Below are 17065 nucleotides of genomic sequence, written 5' to 3' on the forward strand. Positions count from 1 at the left end.
AACTGTCCCGGATTGAGTGTCATTAGAGGAGGTTTTGGAACAAATAGAAAAACTTAATATTAACAAATCTCCGGGACCGGATGGCATTCATCCAAGGGTTCTAAAAGAACTCAAATGGGAAACTGCTGAGCTATTATCTGTGGTTTGTAACCTATCCTTTAAATCGGCTTCCGTACCTAATGACTGGAAGGTAGCCAACGTGACACCAATATTTAAAAAGGGCTCTAGAGGCGATCTTGGCAATTACAGACCGGTAAGTCTAACTTCAGTACCGGGCAAATTAGTCGAAACAATAGTAAAGAATAAAATTGTGAAGCATGTAGAAGAACATAATTTGTTGGACAAAAGTCAACATGGTTTCTGTAAAAGGAAATCCTGTCTTACTAATCTATTAGAGTTCTTTGAAGGGGTTAACAAGCATGCGGACAAGGGGGATCCAGTAGATATAGCATACTTGGATTTTCACAAAGCCTTTGACAAGGTCCCTCACCAAAGGCTCTTGTGTAAATTACATGGCCATGGTATAAGAGGCAAGGTCCTTTCTTGGATTGAGAACTGGTTAAAAGACAGGAAACAAAGGGTAGGAATAAATGGTAAATTTTCAGATTGGAGAGGGGTAACTAGTGGTGTCCCCCAAGGGTCAGTCCTGGGACCAATCCTTTTCAACTTATTCATAAATGATCTGGAGAAAGGGGTAAGCAGTGAGGTAGTAAAGTTTGCAGATGATACAAAACTGTTTAGGATAGTCAAGACAGAAGCAGACTGTGAGGGACTCCAAGAAGATCTCACCAAACTCAGTGATTGGGCAGCAAAATGGCAAATGAAATTTAATGTGGATAAGTGTAAAGTAATGCACATTGGGAAAAATAACCCCAACTATACGTACAGTATGACGGGGGCAAATTTGGCTACGACAAATCAGGAAAGGGATCTTGGAGTTATCCTGGACAGTTCTCTGAAAACTTCCACGCAGTGTGCAGCGGTGGTCAAAAAGGCAAATAGGATGCTAGGAATTATTAGGAAAGGGAGAGAAAATAAGACACAGAATATCTTACTGCCCCTGTATAAAACTATGGTACGCCCACATCTGGAATACTGTGTACAGACATGGTCTCCTCACCTCAAAAAAGATATTTTGGCCTTGAAAAGGGTTCAGAAAAGGGCAACTAAAATGATTAGGGGTTTGGAACGGGTCCCATATGAGGAGAGGTTAAAGCGACTGGGACTGTTCAGTTTAGAAAAAAGGAGACTGAGGGGGGATATGATAGAGGTCTATAAAATCATGAGTGGTGTGGAGAGGACCGATAAAGAAAAGTTATTTATTAGTTCCCTAAATAGAAGAACTAGAGGTCACCAAATGAAATTAATGGGTAGCAGGTTTAAAACGAATAAAAGAAAGTTCTTCTTCACACAGCGTGTAGTGAATTTGTGGAACTCCTTGCCAGAGGAGGCTGTGAAGGCTAGGACTATAAGAGAGTTTAAAGAGAAGCTAGATAATTTCATGGAGGTTAGGTCCATAAAAGGCTATTAGCCAGGGGATAAAATGATTTCCTTGGCCTCTGTTTGTCAGAGGCTGGAGAGAGATGGCAGGAGACAAATCGCTTGATCATTGTCTTCGTTCCACCCTCTCCGGGGCACCTGGTGCTGGCCACGGTCAGTAGACAGGATACTGGGCTAGAAGTATCCTGACCCAGTACGGCCATTTGGTCTGACCCAGTACAGCCGTTCTTATGTTCTTATGCCTTTCTGTGCCATTTCTGAGGGCTCAGATATGATTGGCTGCTCCAGTATCTCCCTCTTAGAGATCTTCTGAGAGACCTCACTAGGCTGCCAGGCTTCTGCCAGGACCTGCTCCAGACCTGGAAGCTGGTATCGGTCGGGCAGACCTCCTCATGGAACTCCTGCTGACCATGTCCCAGTTCTGTGTGAATGGTGTATCTGGGGAAGGTAGTGGGTGTGATGTTCCTTGACGTTAGCAAAGCTTTTCATTCTGTCTCCCACAGTATTCTTGCCAGCAAATTAAAAAGTAGGGATTGGAAAAACTGACTGGAAGCTGGAGAGAAAGCTGGTTAGATCTTCAGGTGCAATGAGTATTGATCAACAGCTCAGTGTCTGCAGATCAATATCTGTATCAAGCACCTATTTAATTCTGGGGTCAGGTGTCTTTTGTGGGGTTAGTCCAGTTAGGGGCCAAAATGGAAGGGGAAATTGTGTTCGCATTGAGAATGGAGGCCCAGGAGTTCTGCTGGGTTTGCTGGAGAATGGGTGAGTGGACGGACCCCAAGTACAGAAAATCGAAAGGTGGTTTTTATTTGAGTTGTAAAGGGACCCTTGGGAGGTGTTTTCTCAGGGACCAGGTGATAAGGGTCCTATTGCTCTGGTTAAGCATGAGACTCATTGTCATAGCCATGAGGGATTGCCAGTATCCTGGGGGCTAAAGGGTTAACTATATCCCCTGTATCTAAACAGGTATGTGATCGGCCAATGGTAAGTCAGGAAGGGATTCCAAACTGGAACAAAGGAATTTTTAACTTTTCCCTCCTTTGTCTGGGTCAGAGCAGCTTCTTCCAAGTAACAGGAGATGGGAAGGCCTCTCTCTCCCTCCAAGAAAAGTCTCCTCAAACTGTGTAAGTAGGGAAAACTTAGATCATCCGTCAGGTTTCATTGTTTTTTCTGGTTTGGGAATGTGGAAATGATGTCTGTGCTGTTAAAAGAGGGTTTTTCCTTTCACTTGTAACTAAGCCCTGAGCCCATAGGGGTCCGCCAAGAGTATACAAAGTGGTGACTTTTTCTACCTAGTCATTATGCTTGCAATGGTAGTATTATTTTGATAATAAGTTCTTTTTTTAAAAAATTAACTTGGTATTGGTTCATTTTTGTGTCCTGGAAAATCTGTCTGTGGAATCTGCATGCCTCTGAGTAGAGGACAGCTACCACAGACTGCAGCTTGTATTTTCTCTTTCTTTTTCAAGCTTTTTGGGGAAAAGAGCATGAGATACCCCTATGGTTATTTAGGAAGATTTCCCAAGTGATCTCCTCCCTGGTTTTCTCACCATTACTTGGGTGATGGCAGTAGTTTTTGTTCTACAAAGTCCGGGTACTGGGATTTTGTGGGGAGTATTTATACCAAGCCAGTAGAGATCAGGTTTTGGGTTGCTTTTGCAGGCTCCCACTTCTGTATTCATCGTCCCAGAGTGGGGAACAGTTTTGACACCCACAGAGGTAATACCCAAGGTCCCCTCTAAGTGCCTGTAGCACGGCCCTGCAACTGCTTAAAGAATCCTGCCCAGCCAGGGGAGACACTCACTGTTCTGCCCTCAGCAGGGAGCTTCTGCTCCCTCCCCCAGCTAGGCAGCTCCTTGTGGGAGCCCTCAGCCCCTGCTGAGCAGGGCTGATTAATCAGCTTAGAGAGACCCTTGGTACCACCCCACGTCTAGAGCAAGTCCCACACCAGCTGCCTCTGGCCGGCAGAGAGGAGGCTGAATGTCAATTGCCTGAAAGGGCGCCAGCTCCATTGGTGCAGTTCATGGAGCAGCCTTGAGGAACCAGCCCCCTGCTGGCCACCAAGGGCACTTGATGACAAGCTGCTCCGGGCAGGAACTCCTGGGCTGCTTGGGAGAGGCTAGGAAATGGGCTCAGCAGCTTTGCTGAGCAAGCCTGCAGCTCCCTCTGCAACGCGCAGCCGGTTCCCACTCAGCCTGTTCCTGGGCACATGGCTCGTGGGAAGGGCTCTCCAGGGACCCAGTGAGAGTGGCTGCAGGGGCAGTGGCCGTACCCCCTCGATGCCCACAGGCTGATTTCAACAGTGTTCTTAGGCCTTGTAGCTCAAACACCCCTGACAGGAAGTGACTCTGGATGGGGGAGATGAGGGAAGGGGCAGAAGCCACTTTCTGCCTGGCTCTGGCAGTGCTGGAGCGAGTCCGTCTCGTGCTGATGAGTTGCCAGGTGCTGTGGTTTCTGCATGTCCGGCAGCTGAGGGGAACATCGGGGGCTTTATTATCCCTGCCTGAACAAGGACAGTGAGTTCTATGGCACCAGGAATGGTCCAGCCCAGGAGCCCTGCTCCAGCAATGCTTGGGGCTGGGTCTCTCCCTCAGGCCTGCCTGACACCCCTGTGCATCCCCTGGGCAATTTAAAGTGACCTCGTCTGCCACCATTCACAGTGCAGCAGGGCCAGAGTGGCTTCCTGACCGCTCGTTACGTGTGACTGCCGGCACGTCCCTGTGGCCCCTGGCAGGCTGTGTGTGTCCTTGTTCTGTCCCGCCCCAAGTGCCCTGTGGCCAATGGGAAGCTGTGGGGATGTTTCTGTGGGCAGCAGCGCATGGAGATCCCCCACCTCCGCCTAGGGGCTGCTGCCAGAGGAGTTGTCCCGGTAAGTGCCCCACCCCACCCCTAAACACCTTCCCAGAACCTGAACTGCTCACCCCCTCCTCCACCCTCACCCCTTCCCACAGCCTAGTCTCTGTCCCAGGGCCTGCACCCCAGACCTCCTCCCACACCCACATTCCCTCCCAAAGAACAACACCTCACCCCTCCTATGCCCAAACTGCCTCCCAGGGCCTGAGCCCTGCACCCAGACCTTTTCCCTACACAAACTCCCTCCCAGAGCCCTAGGCAGGTGTGTGTGTGTGTGGGGGGGGGAGGTGCCCTTGTTCAGGTGGTGAAAGTAAATCCTGAGAGTGGCGCAGACCAACACATCTGCTTCATCACACTCTTCCCCCCTGGCCTAACAGAGCAGGGCCTAGCAGACAGGTGCACACACGGTCTCGTGAAGGGAGGATGAGCAGTTGCCCCAGACCAGAGCTGGGAGAAGATGAACGTTTGTTGGAATTTTCCCCCTTTTGTTTCATTTCAATTCACATTTTTGACAAAAGTAACAGACCTGAGAACTGTCACATCCCCTGCCTGGTCGGCCCCACCCCGCAAGGGTCTCTGCTGAGGGAAGGAGCAGAGTCATTTCTGGGCAGCACCCTGCACTCAGCCATGACGTTCAGGCCAAGCCCCCAAACCAGAGTGCAGGGCGCCGGAAGCTGATGGCAGATCGGAGTGAGCAACCCAGCCAGGAGGGGATCAGCATCCAATGAAAGCAGAGCAGCTCCCACGCCCTCCCCAGCATTTGTCCCGGCCAAGGCAGCTCACGTCGAGCAGGGGACACGAGAGCAGCTTCCCCACAACCTGCTCAAACCAATTACCCAGACCAAGGGAAGCAACAGACCTTCCAAAAGGCTTTAATGAGAAAGGGCAAAAGTTCCCAGTGGAGCCGTGTTAGGAACAAAAAGGCAGCAAAGGCCCCGCGACGCTGAGCGATGGGAAGTTACAGAGGAAATCACAGACCCTGCTCAGTCGCTCTGCTCCTTGGATTATACAAAATTGTGATAAAAAAGCGGATTGAAGCAGTTCCAGGCAGGGTCTGTCTGACGCCCGTTGGCCCATGAACGTGCGGGGGAGGCAGAGTCTAATCCTACAGCAGTTACATGCTCACAGGAGCTTTGCTCTGGGCTCAGCTGTTCCTATGTGGCTGTTCCAGAGACACCGTCTTCAACATCGTCATAGCCGGTGTCACGAGGAGCCGGGGCCGGGGCGTCGCTCTTCACCCCAGAGGCCCCTTCGCGTCTGGGCGAGCGCAGACTCCAGGCTGAAAGTAGCAAGGGGGGCCCGTTACAGCCAGTGTGTCCCTCCCCCCCCACCGCGCACTCACAGAACGGGTGGGCAACACAGCGCAGGCTGGGAGTGACCCCCCTTCCGCTGAGTGGGCCCCTGACAAGTGTGATGCGCTGTCTCTCTCTGACCCACACAGGAAGCACGTGGGGCAGAGTCTCTGCTGAGACCTGCCTGGGGCAGAGAAGTGGGGGGCTGGCAGTGAGCGGGGGACAGTTCCCACTGGGGGCTGCTGGATCCCCTGGCAGCTCATAGAGTCCCCAAGGGACCAACATCAGCAGAGACCTGGGGGCTGGAGCAGGATGGGCCCAGCCCAGGGGAGGTGCCTGCATGTTGCAGATCTCACCTGCCCACCCAGAGCCCTTCACACATGAGTCCCACCCAGACCAAAGCCAGGCACATTTCACCTGATCCCATTTCCTCTGAGGGGCCAAGTGGGATCTCGGCCCTGGGCCCAGCTCTGAGCCTGTGGGCCCAGGGACATTTCCATCCTGAGGGGACTGATCTCGAACCCGAGGCCAAGCCCGTAACCAGCCCACAGCAGGGCCCTGCCCTTCCCATTATCATTCAGGTTCCCCCAATGTGGACGTGCTATGTCAATGTAGAGCCCCAGGAGGCACTGGGGAGAAATAACTTGGAATGGCCCCAGGGAGGGGCTATTTTGACATCGCAGCAGTGGAGCATCCATCCTCTCCCCCATCTTCTAAAAGAGCTTTTTTGGAAGAGGGGTCATTCCTCCTGGAATGAGATTTACCAATATCAGAAACTTCCCCTCCCCCCATTATTTCAATATAACGCAATTGCTGTGCAGACGCACTATTGTTTTTCCCAAATAACGGCCATTATTCTGGAATAGCGGTGCAGTGTAGATGCACCCTACAAAACGAGGAGGGTTCTTTTAAAGAAGTGTGATTTCTTCGTAGGTCTCTGGTTTCTGAATCTTTAAGTTAAATTCCAGAAACTAAGATTCAGCAACATTACACATCCCTGCTCATCTGTCTGTGAACACCTGGCCCTGTCACTGTCCCCATGGGCCCCCATGACTTCCTGGCCATTTGGTCTAGAACCAGGATTATCTTCAGCATTAGAAGCTTCTCTGGCATCATCATAGCCATCCCCTGGGGCACCTCCAGGGAGAGCAGGGATCTCTGGAATAAAGAGGGGAATGAATGAGCATGAGATGAGACTGCACACTGAATAGCAAAATGAGCTACATGCAGGTGTGGAGAATGAGGGAGTTGTGTGTATTGATGCCTACAGCGCAGTTTAGCTGTTTGACATTAGCCTGCCAGACTGCAGAGAACAGAAAACCAAAAACTACAGAGCTAAACCCCCCCCCCCCACCACCACCACCAAAAAAACCCAAAAAAACCACAAATGAGGCTGTTGGAATGTAAGCAAACAGCAAAAAGAAAAATGGCAAGAACATGGGTCCTTAAGCAAACAATGAGGGGATGATTGTAATTGTGAAATGCCCCTGCCTGGCTATATCCTGGCTGTTTAATTCCTCCTGGCCCTGAGCTCAGGACGAAAGGGCAGACTAGAAAATGAAGGGCGGGGGGAGCAGCAATAGCCAAGGGGGACGTTGGCTTCAGGAGGTAGATTCACTGCTCACCTTGACTGCCCAGAATCTGGGGAATGTTGCTCGATGCTGGTTCCTCCACGTTATCATAATCCAGCTGGGACCCTACAAGAAAAGCTCCCTCTGTAACAGCAAACCCCACACTGAGCATCTCCTGAACATGCCCCTTTCCCTAGCCGGCTTTAGGGCTCTGTTAAGCATCAGTTGCCTTGGAGTTTGGCCTGTCTCTCATGGGCTCTGTAGGAGAAATCCCAGGGGAATCCCGGAGAAAAGGGAGCATCATGGACAACCTGTGAGATAGGGATTCTGCCAGCTTCATTTCCTCCAAAATAACTAGGACACAGCCCTGCACCACTGCACCCAATATTCACCTTGGCATGCCCCTCGCTGGGAGCAGGGTCTGTGCTGGTACTGAGCTAACCACGGGCTCAATGGAAGATCCCGGCTGCTGCACCAGGACTGACAGTTGTGAACCCACCTGATTTGCTCAGAGAGGTTTGATTGTGACTTGGGCTCCATGCTCATGCCACGGAGGCGAGAGGGAGCGAAGCTCGTGAGGCAGCTAAGATCACGGGGCACAGATCAGGGCCGGGTTAGTGGCAGAGACCAGCTATGAACCTCAGAGTCTTTCATGCCAGGTAAATATTTCCCTGCCCAGTTCCCTGCAGCTCCTCCCCTGGGGAGAGCACCATGAGCCACACAGAGAAGGGGACAGGATTGATCGCACGTTTCTATCTGAAGCTGGGACAGAAATAGGTTTAAATTTGATTCCCCTCACAGAGGTGGGGCCTCTCTGGTGTATCCCTTTCCCCTGGTACCTTGCTCTGATCCAGCATCGTTTTCCCCCTCGCTGTCCCCGGTGTAATACGGCAGCTTCCTCACGGACTCATCTGAATAGGAGCCTGGAGGGACGGGAAGCAGGATGTTACCACAGTGAGAGCAGCTGCGCTGGCCAGTGGCCGACAGAGCCAGGTCCTGGAGCAGGATTTATGGTCTCGCTGTGTTGCTTCTTCCAGAAAAGATGCTGAATTCACAGCGACTCTGAGCAGCAAGGGGCTGGCACAGACTTTCCAAGAGTGACACCTGTTTGTCACGGGAATTGTGGCTTCAGGAGGACATGTTCCTGGCCCATAACTAGTGACCCCCCCCCGGCTCCATGCTGGACACAAGGGATGGGCTGTCCCGAGAGCAGGCGAGCAGGCTCTGCTGTGGAGGAATTGCCTGCGTTTGAGTCCAGTGACTGCCGGTCTCCCCACAGAGCCAGGGCCAGCAGCCATCCCAGACTCACAGAGCAGAAGTCTGAGGAGATTTAGCTCTAGGTCAGGGCTTCAACCTGAAAAGTGCCTGGTGGTTTGTCCCTGCTAGAAATGATTTGCACAGACCTGAGCGACCGAACAGCTGCACCTTCCTCATCAGGTCATAGTCAATCTCCTCGTACACTGCCTCAGAGAAAGGGTCCGAGGATCTTCTGGAGCCTGGAAACAAAGGGCCAGGTTTGCACAGGGTCAGAGAACCCAGAGCTGGGAAATCCTATGAGACCATTCAACCCCCACCCCTCTTCAGTGCCAATGCAAGACTCATCCCTCTGCCATATTCCTCCTGCTCTGTCCAGTCCAGTCCAGTCTCCCTCCCCACCCCTCCCCCCCTCAGTGCCAATGCAGGAGTAGTCCCCGTGGCACATTCCTCCTGCTCCGTCCAGGCCAGATTTCAATGCCCAGGTGACGGGGTCTCTGTCCCTTCGGTGTTTGTTCCATTGGCTGTTTCACTGGCATTAACCTGCTCTTGATATTCAGCCTGACTGGTCCCTTGATGAATGTGCCCCCCTCCCTCCCAGTGCCACCCAAATTCACTGCTCTCCAGCCTGGGGCCTTCACCGACAGGCAAAGTGGCACTTGTGCCTGTACTGCCAGGGTCTGTGTGGGGAACAGCCGGCTCACGTGTGCAGTGCCTTGGCAATGGGAAGTGCTGTCTGCAGGGGGCCTGTACTCACTGCTGTCCGGAGGTGTGATTGCAGCATCAGTAAACACACCTCAGCTAGCTTGGGTCTGGGAAGGGCGTAGCTGCCCCAGCAAACACCGCAGCACACTCTAGCCTTGCCCGCACAGACACACCTAGGACCCTGGTCGCCCACTCCAGGGGCCAGCCCTCATCTCCGCCCAGTGCTACACAGCGACACTGCCACTGTTACACCAGCCGGCTGCCACCTTGCTCGGTGAGTGCTAGCTCAGGTGTGTCTGCAGGTGCAATCTCACCTCTGACTGCAGGGCAAGCACACCCCGAGTGCCCAGCATCAGTAGGACTGTCTGAGCTCTCTGGCCTCTCTCATCCAAACTCCTTTCAAGCCTTTCTCCTTCCTCGTTACCCCCCTCCCTTGCCCCCGAATCTCTCTGTTCAGGCTCTTCCCCTCCCATCGACTTTCTTGCACTTTCCTCAATGGAATCTCAGCCTGTTACTGTCTGACAAGAGCTGTAATCTCCTCAGTCCTTTTGTATCATTCCCCTGAGCCCTGCCCAGAGCCCTGCACTAGCTGCAGCCCCCGCTCTGCTCCCATGCAGCATGCGGCTCGCAGAAAGCCCACGTCTCTCAGAGACTGTCCCCTGGAAGGAGCTTCACTCTGCCCTGCACAGATCCCTGGGGGGCCGAGCAGGCAGGATTTACCAGTCATGTCTCTCCACAGCCCTTCCACAACCTGCACCGGCAGGATACATAAAAAGCTTTCTGCCCAAAGTCCTGCAACCCGGGGTCTGGCAGCTACAGCAGCACCAGGGGTCCTGAGCCTCCCTTGGCCCATTGGACCTGCTCCTCCTCTCACATGCCCCACAATCTTCTGCCCAGCCCAGATCAGCGCCCCTCCCTGGGGAAGAGGCTGGGCCCACTCTCCTATGGTGCTGCCTTTGTAGCTCAGGGTGCACCGGCCTGTTAAGTGTTTCCCAGTCATGTTGCTTTTCTGGGGTATGTCTACACTGAAAAGTTAGTTTGAACTAACGGACGTTAGTTCGAACTAACTTTCCTAGGCGCTACACTAGCGCTCCGCTAGTTCGAATTTTAATCGAACTAGCGGAGCGCTTAGTTCGAACTAGGTAAACCTCATTTTACGAGGATTAAGCCTAGTTCGAACTAGCTAGTTCGAATTAAGGGGTGTGTAGCCCCTTAATTCGAACTAGTGGGAGGCTAGCCCTCCCCAGGTTTCCGTGGTGGCCACTCTGGCCAACACCAGGGAAACTCTATGCCCCCCTCCCGGCCCCGGACCCCTTAAAGGGGCACGGGCTGGCTACGGTGCCCGTGCCAGGTGCAAGCCTGCCAGCACCCAGCCAGCAGACCCTGCACCTGGCACGGCACAGAGCCACCCACCCGATGTCCCCCAGCCCACCCCCTCTTCCCGGGACCAGGCTGGCGGCTCCCGGGAGCTTGCCCTGGACCACAAGAGGCGGGCACATTCCTGGGCTAGTGCGGACATCGTGGACCTCATCCACGATCTCCGCACTAGGCACAGGAAAGTGGCCGTCTAGGGTAGGAGATCTTCCAGCCTGGCCACCCAGGAGCAGGTGTGCATGAAAATCAAGGGGGTCCACTGAGACCCCCGACCCTGAGCCCTGAGCTTACAATGGCCGTCCTGGCTCAGACCAAAGGTCCATCTAGCTCAGTAGCCTGTCTGCCGACAGCGGCCAACCCTAGGGACCCTGGAGGGGATGGACCGAAGACAGTGACCAAGCCATTTGTCTCCTGCCATCCCTTTCCAGCCTTCCACAAACCGTGGGCAGGGACACCACTCCTACCCCCTGGCTAATACCACTCCATGGACCCAACCTCCATGACTTGATCTCACTTCCCTTTAAACTCTGTTCTAGTTGTAGCCTTCACAGCCTCCTGCAGCAAGGAGTTCCGCAGGTTACCTATTTGCTTTGGGAAGAAGAACAACTTTCTCTTACTAGTTTCAAGCCTGCTACCCACTCCTTTCCTTTGGTGTCCTCTAGTCCTTCTTTATGGGAACTCATGAAGAACTTTTCTGAATGCACCCTCTCCACCCAACCCCTGCTTTTAGAGACCTCTATCCTGTCCCCCCTCCGTCTCCTCTTTTCTAAGCTGAACAGTCCCAATCTCTGTAGCCTCTCTTCATCTGGGACCTGTTCCCAACCCCTGATCATGTTAGTTGCCCTCCCCTCTCCCAGCCTTTCTCTTCCCCTCTCCCACCTCCTTTTCCCAGTCTCCCCCAGTTTTGTTCAATAAAGACAGAGTCAATGTTGGAAGAAACGTTATCTTTATTTTGTACATCAATAAGAAGGAGGGCTAGGGAAGGATAAGTGGAAGGGGGTGAGGGAGGAATGGGGTACGAGCCCCCGATGGGGAGGACTGGGCTGGCTCTGTGGGCTTCTGGGGGTGGAAGCTCTCCTGCAGCCCCCCCATTGTCCCCTCTCCCCAGATGGCAGCCTGCGGCAAGTGCAGCCAGGCTGATGGCCGAGTGGTGTGATGTGCCCAGTGTGGATACTCCGGGCAATCCAAGCCAGGACTGCTTTGCAAGCGGGGCACCCCTTAGAACTGTCTGTCCGGGGTGCGGGTCGGGACCCTTTAAGCGCAGCCCTCGGCTAGCCTGAGACAGCATCTCCATGCTCTAAGTCCTCCTCTTATGCCCTGCCGGCACTGCTTCCGGCCATCCTTAAGCCCTGTTCAGAGTCCACTCAATGTGGACTTGTAGTTCGAATTAGCAAAACGCTAATTCGAACTAGTTTTTAGTTCTAGACACGTTAGTTCAAATTAGCTTAGTTCGAATTAACTACAGGCAGTCCCCGGGTTACGTACAAGATAGGGACTGTAGGTTTGTTCTTAAGTTGAATCTGTATGTAAGTCGGAACTGGCGTCCAGATTCAGACACTGCTGAAACTGACCGCCAGTTCTGACTTACATACAGAATCAACTTAAGAACCCCAGGCATCCCCAAGTCAGCTGCTGCTGAAACTGATCAGCAGCTGATTCCAGGAAGCCTGGGTCAGAGCAACTCTGCCTGGGGCTTCCTGTAGTCAGCACTGGTCAGTTTCAGCAGAAGCTGACTTGGGGACGCCTGGGGCAGAGCAGCTGGGGTGCTGCTGGGTTGCTCCAGTAGCGCCGCTCCTCGGTGCTACTGGACCAACCTAGCAGCACCCCATCTGCTCTGCCCCAGGCGTCCTGATTCAGCCGCTGCTGAAACTGACCAGCAGCGGCTGAATCAGGACCTGGGGCAGAGCAGCTGGGGTGCTGCCGGGTTGGTCCAGTAGTGCCCAGAGCGGGCGCTGCAGGACCAATCGGCAGCGCCCCAGCTGCTCTGCCCCAGAGTCCAAAACAAAAGCCTGGTCTGCTGGGGGGGGGGGAGCACACTAGCTGCCCCCCCCCCCTCCCCAGCAGACCAGGGACACAGGGAGCAGAGCCTCTGAGGCTTTGCTCTGGCAAAGCCTCAGAGGCGAGGGACCCAGCCGCGGCTGCGGCTTCAGTCCGGGAGCCTGTGGTCTGCTGGGGACTTTAATGTGGCAAACAATAGGAAAATGTCCATGTTTCCTGCATTTATTATACTGCGAGTCTTTGGCTGGATATTCCATGTCCCTTGGGATGTGATTTTGTCCACATCTTTTTCATTTATGCTGTAACGCTTTTACTTATGGCTAGAATTTGTCCCTCTTAGCTTGGGAGTTGTCTCTCTTGCCTTAGCAATTATGCTAACAACTTGTAGAGGGGTTGGGTGTTTTCCCAAGTTGTCATTGTGATTATCTTCAGGAAAATCAAAGGATTTAAAGATATGCTCTACCTACTTCTGCACAGGACTGATTAAAGAGCATTCCTGCATAGCTTTAGTGTCCTTTGGGAGTTGTGTAGCAATCTGAGATCTTGCAAACTGCTGCTTTCTCATCTGTCAGTTGGGAAGGTTTGTCAAAGCTGAAGTTCTCTAGGGCATAGATGGGAGGGATGTTGATGAGATTCTGCAACTTTTGTTGCTTTCCTTTCCTGTTCGTGTCTTTGTTACTATTTCTTCTGTCGGCAACTGCTGCTGCTGTTTTCCTTCTGGTTTTCTTCTCCTCTAGCACTGCTGAACTTCAAACATCATGGCTACGTCTAGACTGGCATGATTTTCCGGAAATGCTTTTAACAGAAAAGTTTTCCGTTAAAAGCATTTTCGGAACAGAGCATCTAGATTGGCACGGACGCTTTTCCGCAAAAGCACTTTTTGCAGAAAAGCGTCCGTGCCAATCTAGATGCGCTTTTCCGCGAAAAAGCCCCGATCGCGAAAATGGCTTTTTTGCGGAAAACAAATCTGAGCTGCTCAAAAGGACTTTTGCCTGAACGAGAGCAGCATAGTATTTCTGCAAGAACACTGACAATCTTACATGAGATCCTCAGTGCTTTTGTGGAAATTCAAGCGGCCAGTGTAGACACCTGGCAAGTTTTTCCGCAAAAGCGGCTGATTTTCCAGAAAAACTGGCCAGTCTAGACGCAGCCCATGCCATGTACAACTTCTACAGGGTAGGCTGCAGGGCTGTTTTAGGAGGGGAGGTTTCTGTACCAGATATAAATTGGCTTCTGAGCTTCCTTCCCAGACAGCTACACACCAGGTGTGTTCACAATGAGCCCCCTTACTGGCCTGACAGCTATGACTGAGGGGCACTAAAATAAATGGCTACACAATTTATACTGAACAATAGAACACAGTTTAGCATTTCATTACAGTCCGTGCCCCTTTCCCTCAGCTGCATCTCCCCCTGCTATTCCAGCCCTATGGCCCCTCATGGCCCTGCCAACTCCCCACCCTCCACCGCGATCGCCTCCTCTGCTGCTGCAGGGGTGTTTCAGACATAGATACCATCAGGACCCACCTCTGCGCTGGGCCCTGGCACTTCGCACCTGCGCACCCAGGATGATTAAGACCAGGCAGAGCAGGGCCCCCAGGATAATGCAGACGACCACGGGCACCGTGAATCTCCCACTGTCGGTCGCAGGGCGGCGCGAGGGAGCTGGATGGAAAGGAGCAGGCCACAGAGAGAGACGGGTCAGTGAGAGCGAGCTGCCTCCATGTCTGGGTTGGTCACAGCTCACTGCTTTCTTCCCTGCAGCTGCCACTGCTGGGTCCCAGACACATCAGTTCACCACCCCAGCCCTAGGGAGAGGGGAAGCCAATAGAAAGGCACTGACAGGCCAGCACTGTGCCTTACGACTGGACCCCTACCACTCTTCAATTTTTCAGGCCTGAGCAGGAGCCGTGGGCCTCAGGCTGCAACTGCAGCTCCCCCCTGCAGCCCTGGCCCCCGGGCGCTGCGACTCCTGCGGGAAGAGGTGGGGTGTTACCTGCTCCAGCCAGTGGACCTGCTGTCTCTGTCACACCTGCATAGGGAAAGGGAGCAGAGTTGGAGTCTGGCGGCGGGGGAGGGGAATGTGCTTGTTGCCTGGGGGAGCAAGTCCCCGGGGGTGTCCAGACATCACCTGTTCTCTTTCCCACAAACGCCCCCAGCGGCGCGGCGCCTGCACGCCGGGGAGTTAGGGCCCAGGTGCTCCTGTGCTGAGACACTGGTAAGAAACCAGCACTTGTACCCTGGGGCCTGTGATGGACCCTGCAGCTCCCTAGGCCGATGCCTGAGCCAGACTGACCCAAAAAGGTTCCACCTACTCCTAACTCGAGCTCCCCGCCAGTGCCACCCCCAGTGCTCACACCCACCCAGCACCACCCAACTGTACCACTCCTGCCCCTCCACCTCCCCCAAATACACTCGTCAGCTCCCTACCCTCCTCTGCTCCTGCAGGGTCTCTAGATTTGAACCTGACACATGGTGACGCCGATGCCAGAGCACCAGGCTGCTAACCCTAACCCTGACCTCTCAGCTGGAATCAGCTGACATGAATCCTCCAGCTCCGCGGGGCCTGCAGCTCCCACCCCGGTGTCCCCGGCCCTTCGATTTCATTGGCCTGGGCAGGAGCCCTGGGCCTCAGGCTGCAGCTTCACCTCCCCCCCTGCAGCCCTGGCCCCCGGGCGCTGCGACTCCTGTGGGAAGAGGTGGGGTGTTACCTGCTCCAGCCAGTGGACCTGCTGTCTCTGTCACACCTGCGTAGGGAAAGGGAGCAGAGTTGGAGTCTGGCAGCGGGGGAGGGGATGTGCTTGTTGCCTGGGGGAGCAAGTCCCCGGGGTGTCCAGACATCACCTGTTCTCTTTCCCACAGACGCCCCCAGCGGCGCGGCGCCTGCACGCCGGGGAGTTAGGGCCCAGGTGCCCCTGTGCTGAGACACTGGTAACAAACCAGCACTTGCACCCTGGGGCCTGTGATGGACCCTGCAGCTCCCTGGGCCGATGCCTGAGCCAGCCCGACCCACAAAGGTTCCGCCCACGGCAGCCATGATGCTCCAGCGCACAGGAGATGGGAGGGGTCAATCCGTGAGCAAGGGGGGCAGTTGGGTCCATCCTCCTCCCTGAACCTCACAGCATGTCACAGAGACGTCGGCTGCCACTCACCTGAGCAACTCACGGCAGCATCTTCCTTATGGCCACAGTTGCTGTCACCCCAGGGCTTGGCCCGACAGTGCCAGAGGGATGACTCTGTCCCTCTGCAATTCAGCATCTCCACCCAGATGGGACCAGTCCCCTCGCCGAATGCAGCCTCACCCGGGGCAGACACGGCCGCTCCACAGCTCAGTTGTGTACACGCCACGTTAGCATCTGCCAGGTCCCAGGAGTCATCACAGACTGTGCCCCAGGAGCCATGGTACCAAACCTCCACTCGGCCCGAGCATCTGCCCTCTCCTCCCACGAGGCGCAGCATGTCCCGGTCTGGAAATGCAGAAACCTCCCATGTTACTGGCACAGCGGGGAACCCTCAGGGAGCAAGAGGGGACAGGGAGAGGCAGAGATACCTGTGCAGCTCGTCGAGTTCGGGCATTCAGTAACCTGGGGCTGAGTCGGTTTCACTTTTTGCCCTGCGGACAGCAAAGAATGCAGTGAACAGACTGAGGAGCACAAGTGATGTAGGAGTGAGCAGGGTGTAAATATGGGTGAACATTAAACCCCCCACGTTCAGCAAGTTTATAAACTTAAATCTACACTCTAGTTTTTTCCTAGCTAATGGATTTGTTACTCGGCCGCTCCCCTCCCTCAGCTGTTGAAATCTCTAAGCAGCTTCCAGCTGGCGTGACTGTTCCAGCCTTCCCACGGATGGTCACTCCTGCCCCTTCCAACGTTGGAAGTTAGAAGCCAATTGCCAGCTGGAATTCACCCAGGTTATTGAGGGGATGCGGGGAAAAGAAAGAGTGGGGTCAGAACTGGGGCCATCATGGGACTGTAGATCTGAAACAAACAAGCTATCTCCACACTTGTCCACAGACACAAGGTATATCTACACTGCAGAGATTTTTTGTAAAAAAGTCGGTTTTTCCAACAACACCTGAGTTACATCCACAGTGCTATTACGTTCTTTTGAAAAAAATTGAACGGAGGGGATTTTCTGGCATTGGTAATCCGCATTCTATGAGGAAGGAGCCTTTTTCCTAAAGAGCTCTTTCAGGACAATGCATGCATGGACAGGGAAGAGGGAATTCTTTTGAACGAAGAGGAAAGAGGACAAAGCACAGGTGCCCTGGTGGCCACTCTGCCCATAGCAATCACAGAAGCCTCAGTCTAAACGTAGCCCCACACACCCGCTTGGGGACTGGTCACACCCTGGCTGGCAGGAAGCAGAGCCTGCAGCAGAGCCCGTCTCCAGGCAACCTACAGCTGGTACCATGGGCAGCTGGCCTGTACCAGGGTCGTGACTGACCATCCTGCCTGATGGGTGGGAAGGGGCAAGTCTAGCATCCACTGCAGCCATTCAACAAGTGCTCACA

At 53.8% G+C, this 17065-nt stretch overlaps 1 protein-coding gene across 1 annotated transcript in view; it reads right to left on the reverse strand.

Moving 5' to 3' along the window:
- Window positions 1-5212: 5212 nt before the first annotated feature.
- LOC102458139 (scavenger receptor cysteine-rich domain-containing protein SCART1-like) overlaps window positions 5213-17065 on the reverse strand; it is a 39007-nt gene continuing 27154 nt past the window's right edge. Inside the window, exons 7-15 of the mRNA XM_075934406.1 lie at window positions 16100-16162; window positions 15702-16016; window positions 15261-15296; window positions 14077-14214; window positions 8623-8715; window positions 8059-8142; window positions 7274-7345; window positions 6640-6806; window positions 5213-6206 (exon numbers count right to left, since the gene is read on the reverse strand). Of these exons, the coding sequence (XP_075790521.1) occupies window positions 5511-6206; window positions 6640-6806; window positions 7274-7345; window positions 8059-8142; window positions 8623-8715; window positions 14077-14214; window positions 15261-15296; window positions 15702-16016; window positions 16100-16162 (1664 nt within the window). The 3' untranslated portion in view covers window positions 5213-5510. The remainder of the gene's footprint in view (window positions 6207-6639; window positions 6807-7273; window positions 7346-8058; window positions 8143-8622; window positions 8716-14076; window positions 14215-15260; window positions 15297-15701; window positions 16017-16099; window positions 16163-17065) is intronic.

Source organism: Pelodiscus sinensis, chromosome 1 (genome assembly GCF_049634645.1).
Source record: "Pelodiscus sinensis isolate JC-2024 chromosome 1, ASM4963464v1, whole genome shotgun sequence".
NCBI lineage: Eukaryota > Metazoa > Chordata > Testudines > Trionychidae > Pelodiscus > Pelodiscus sinensis.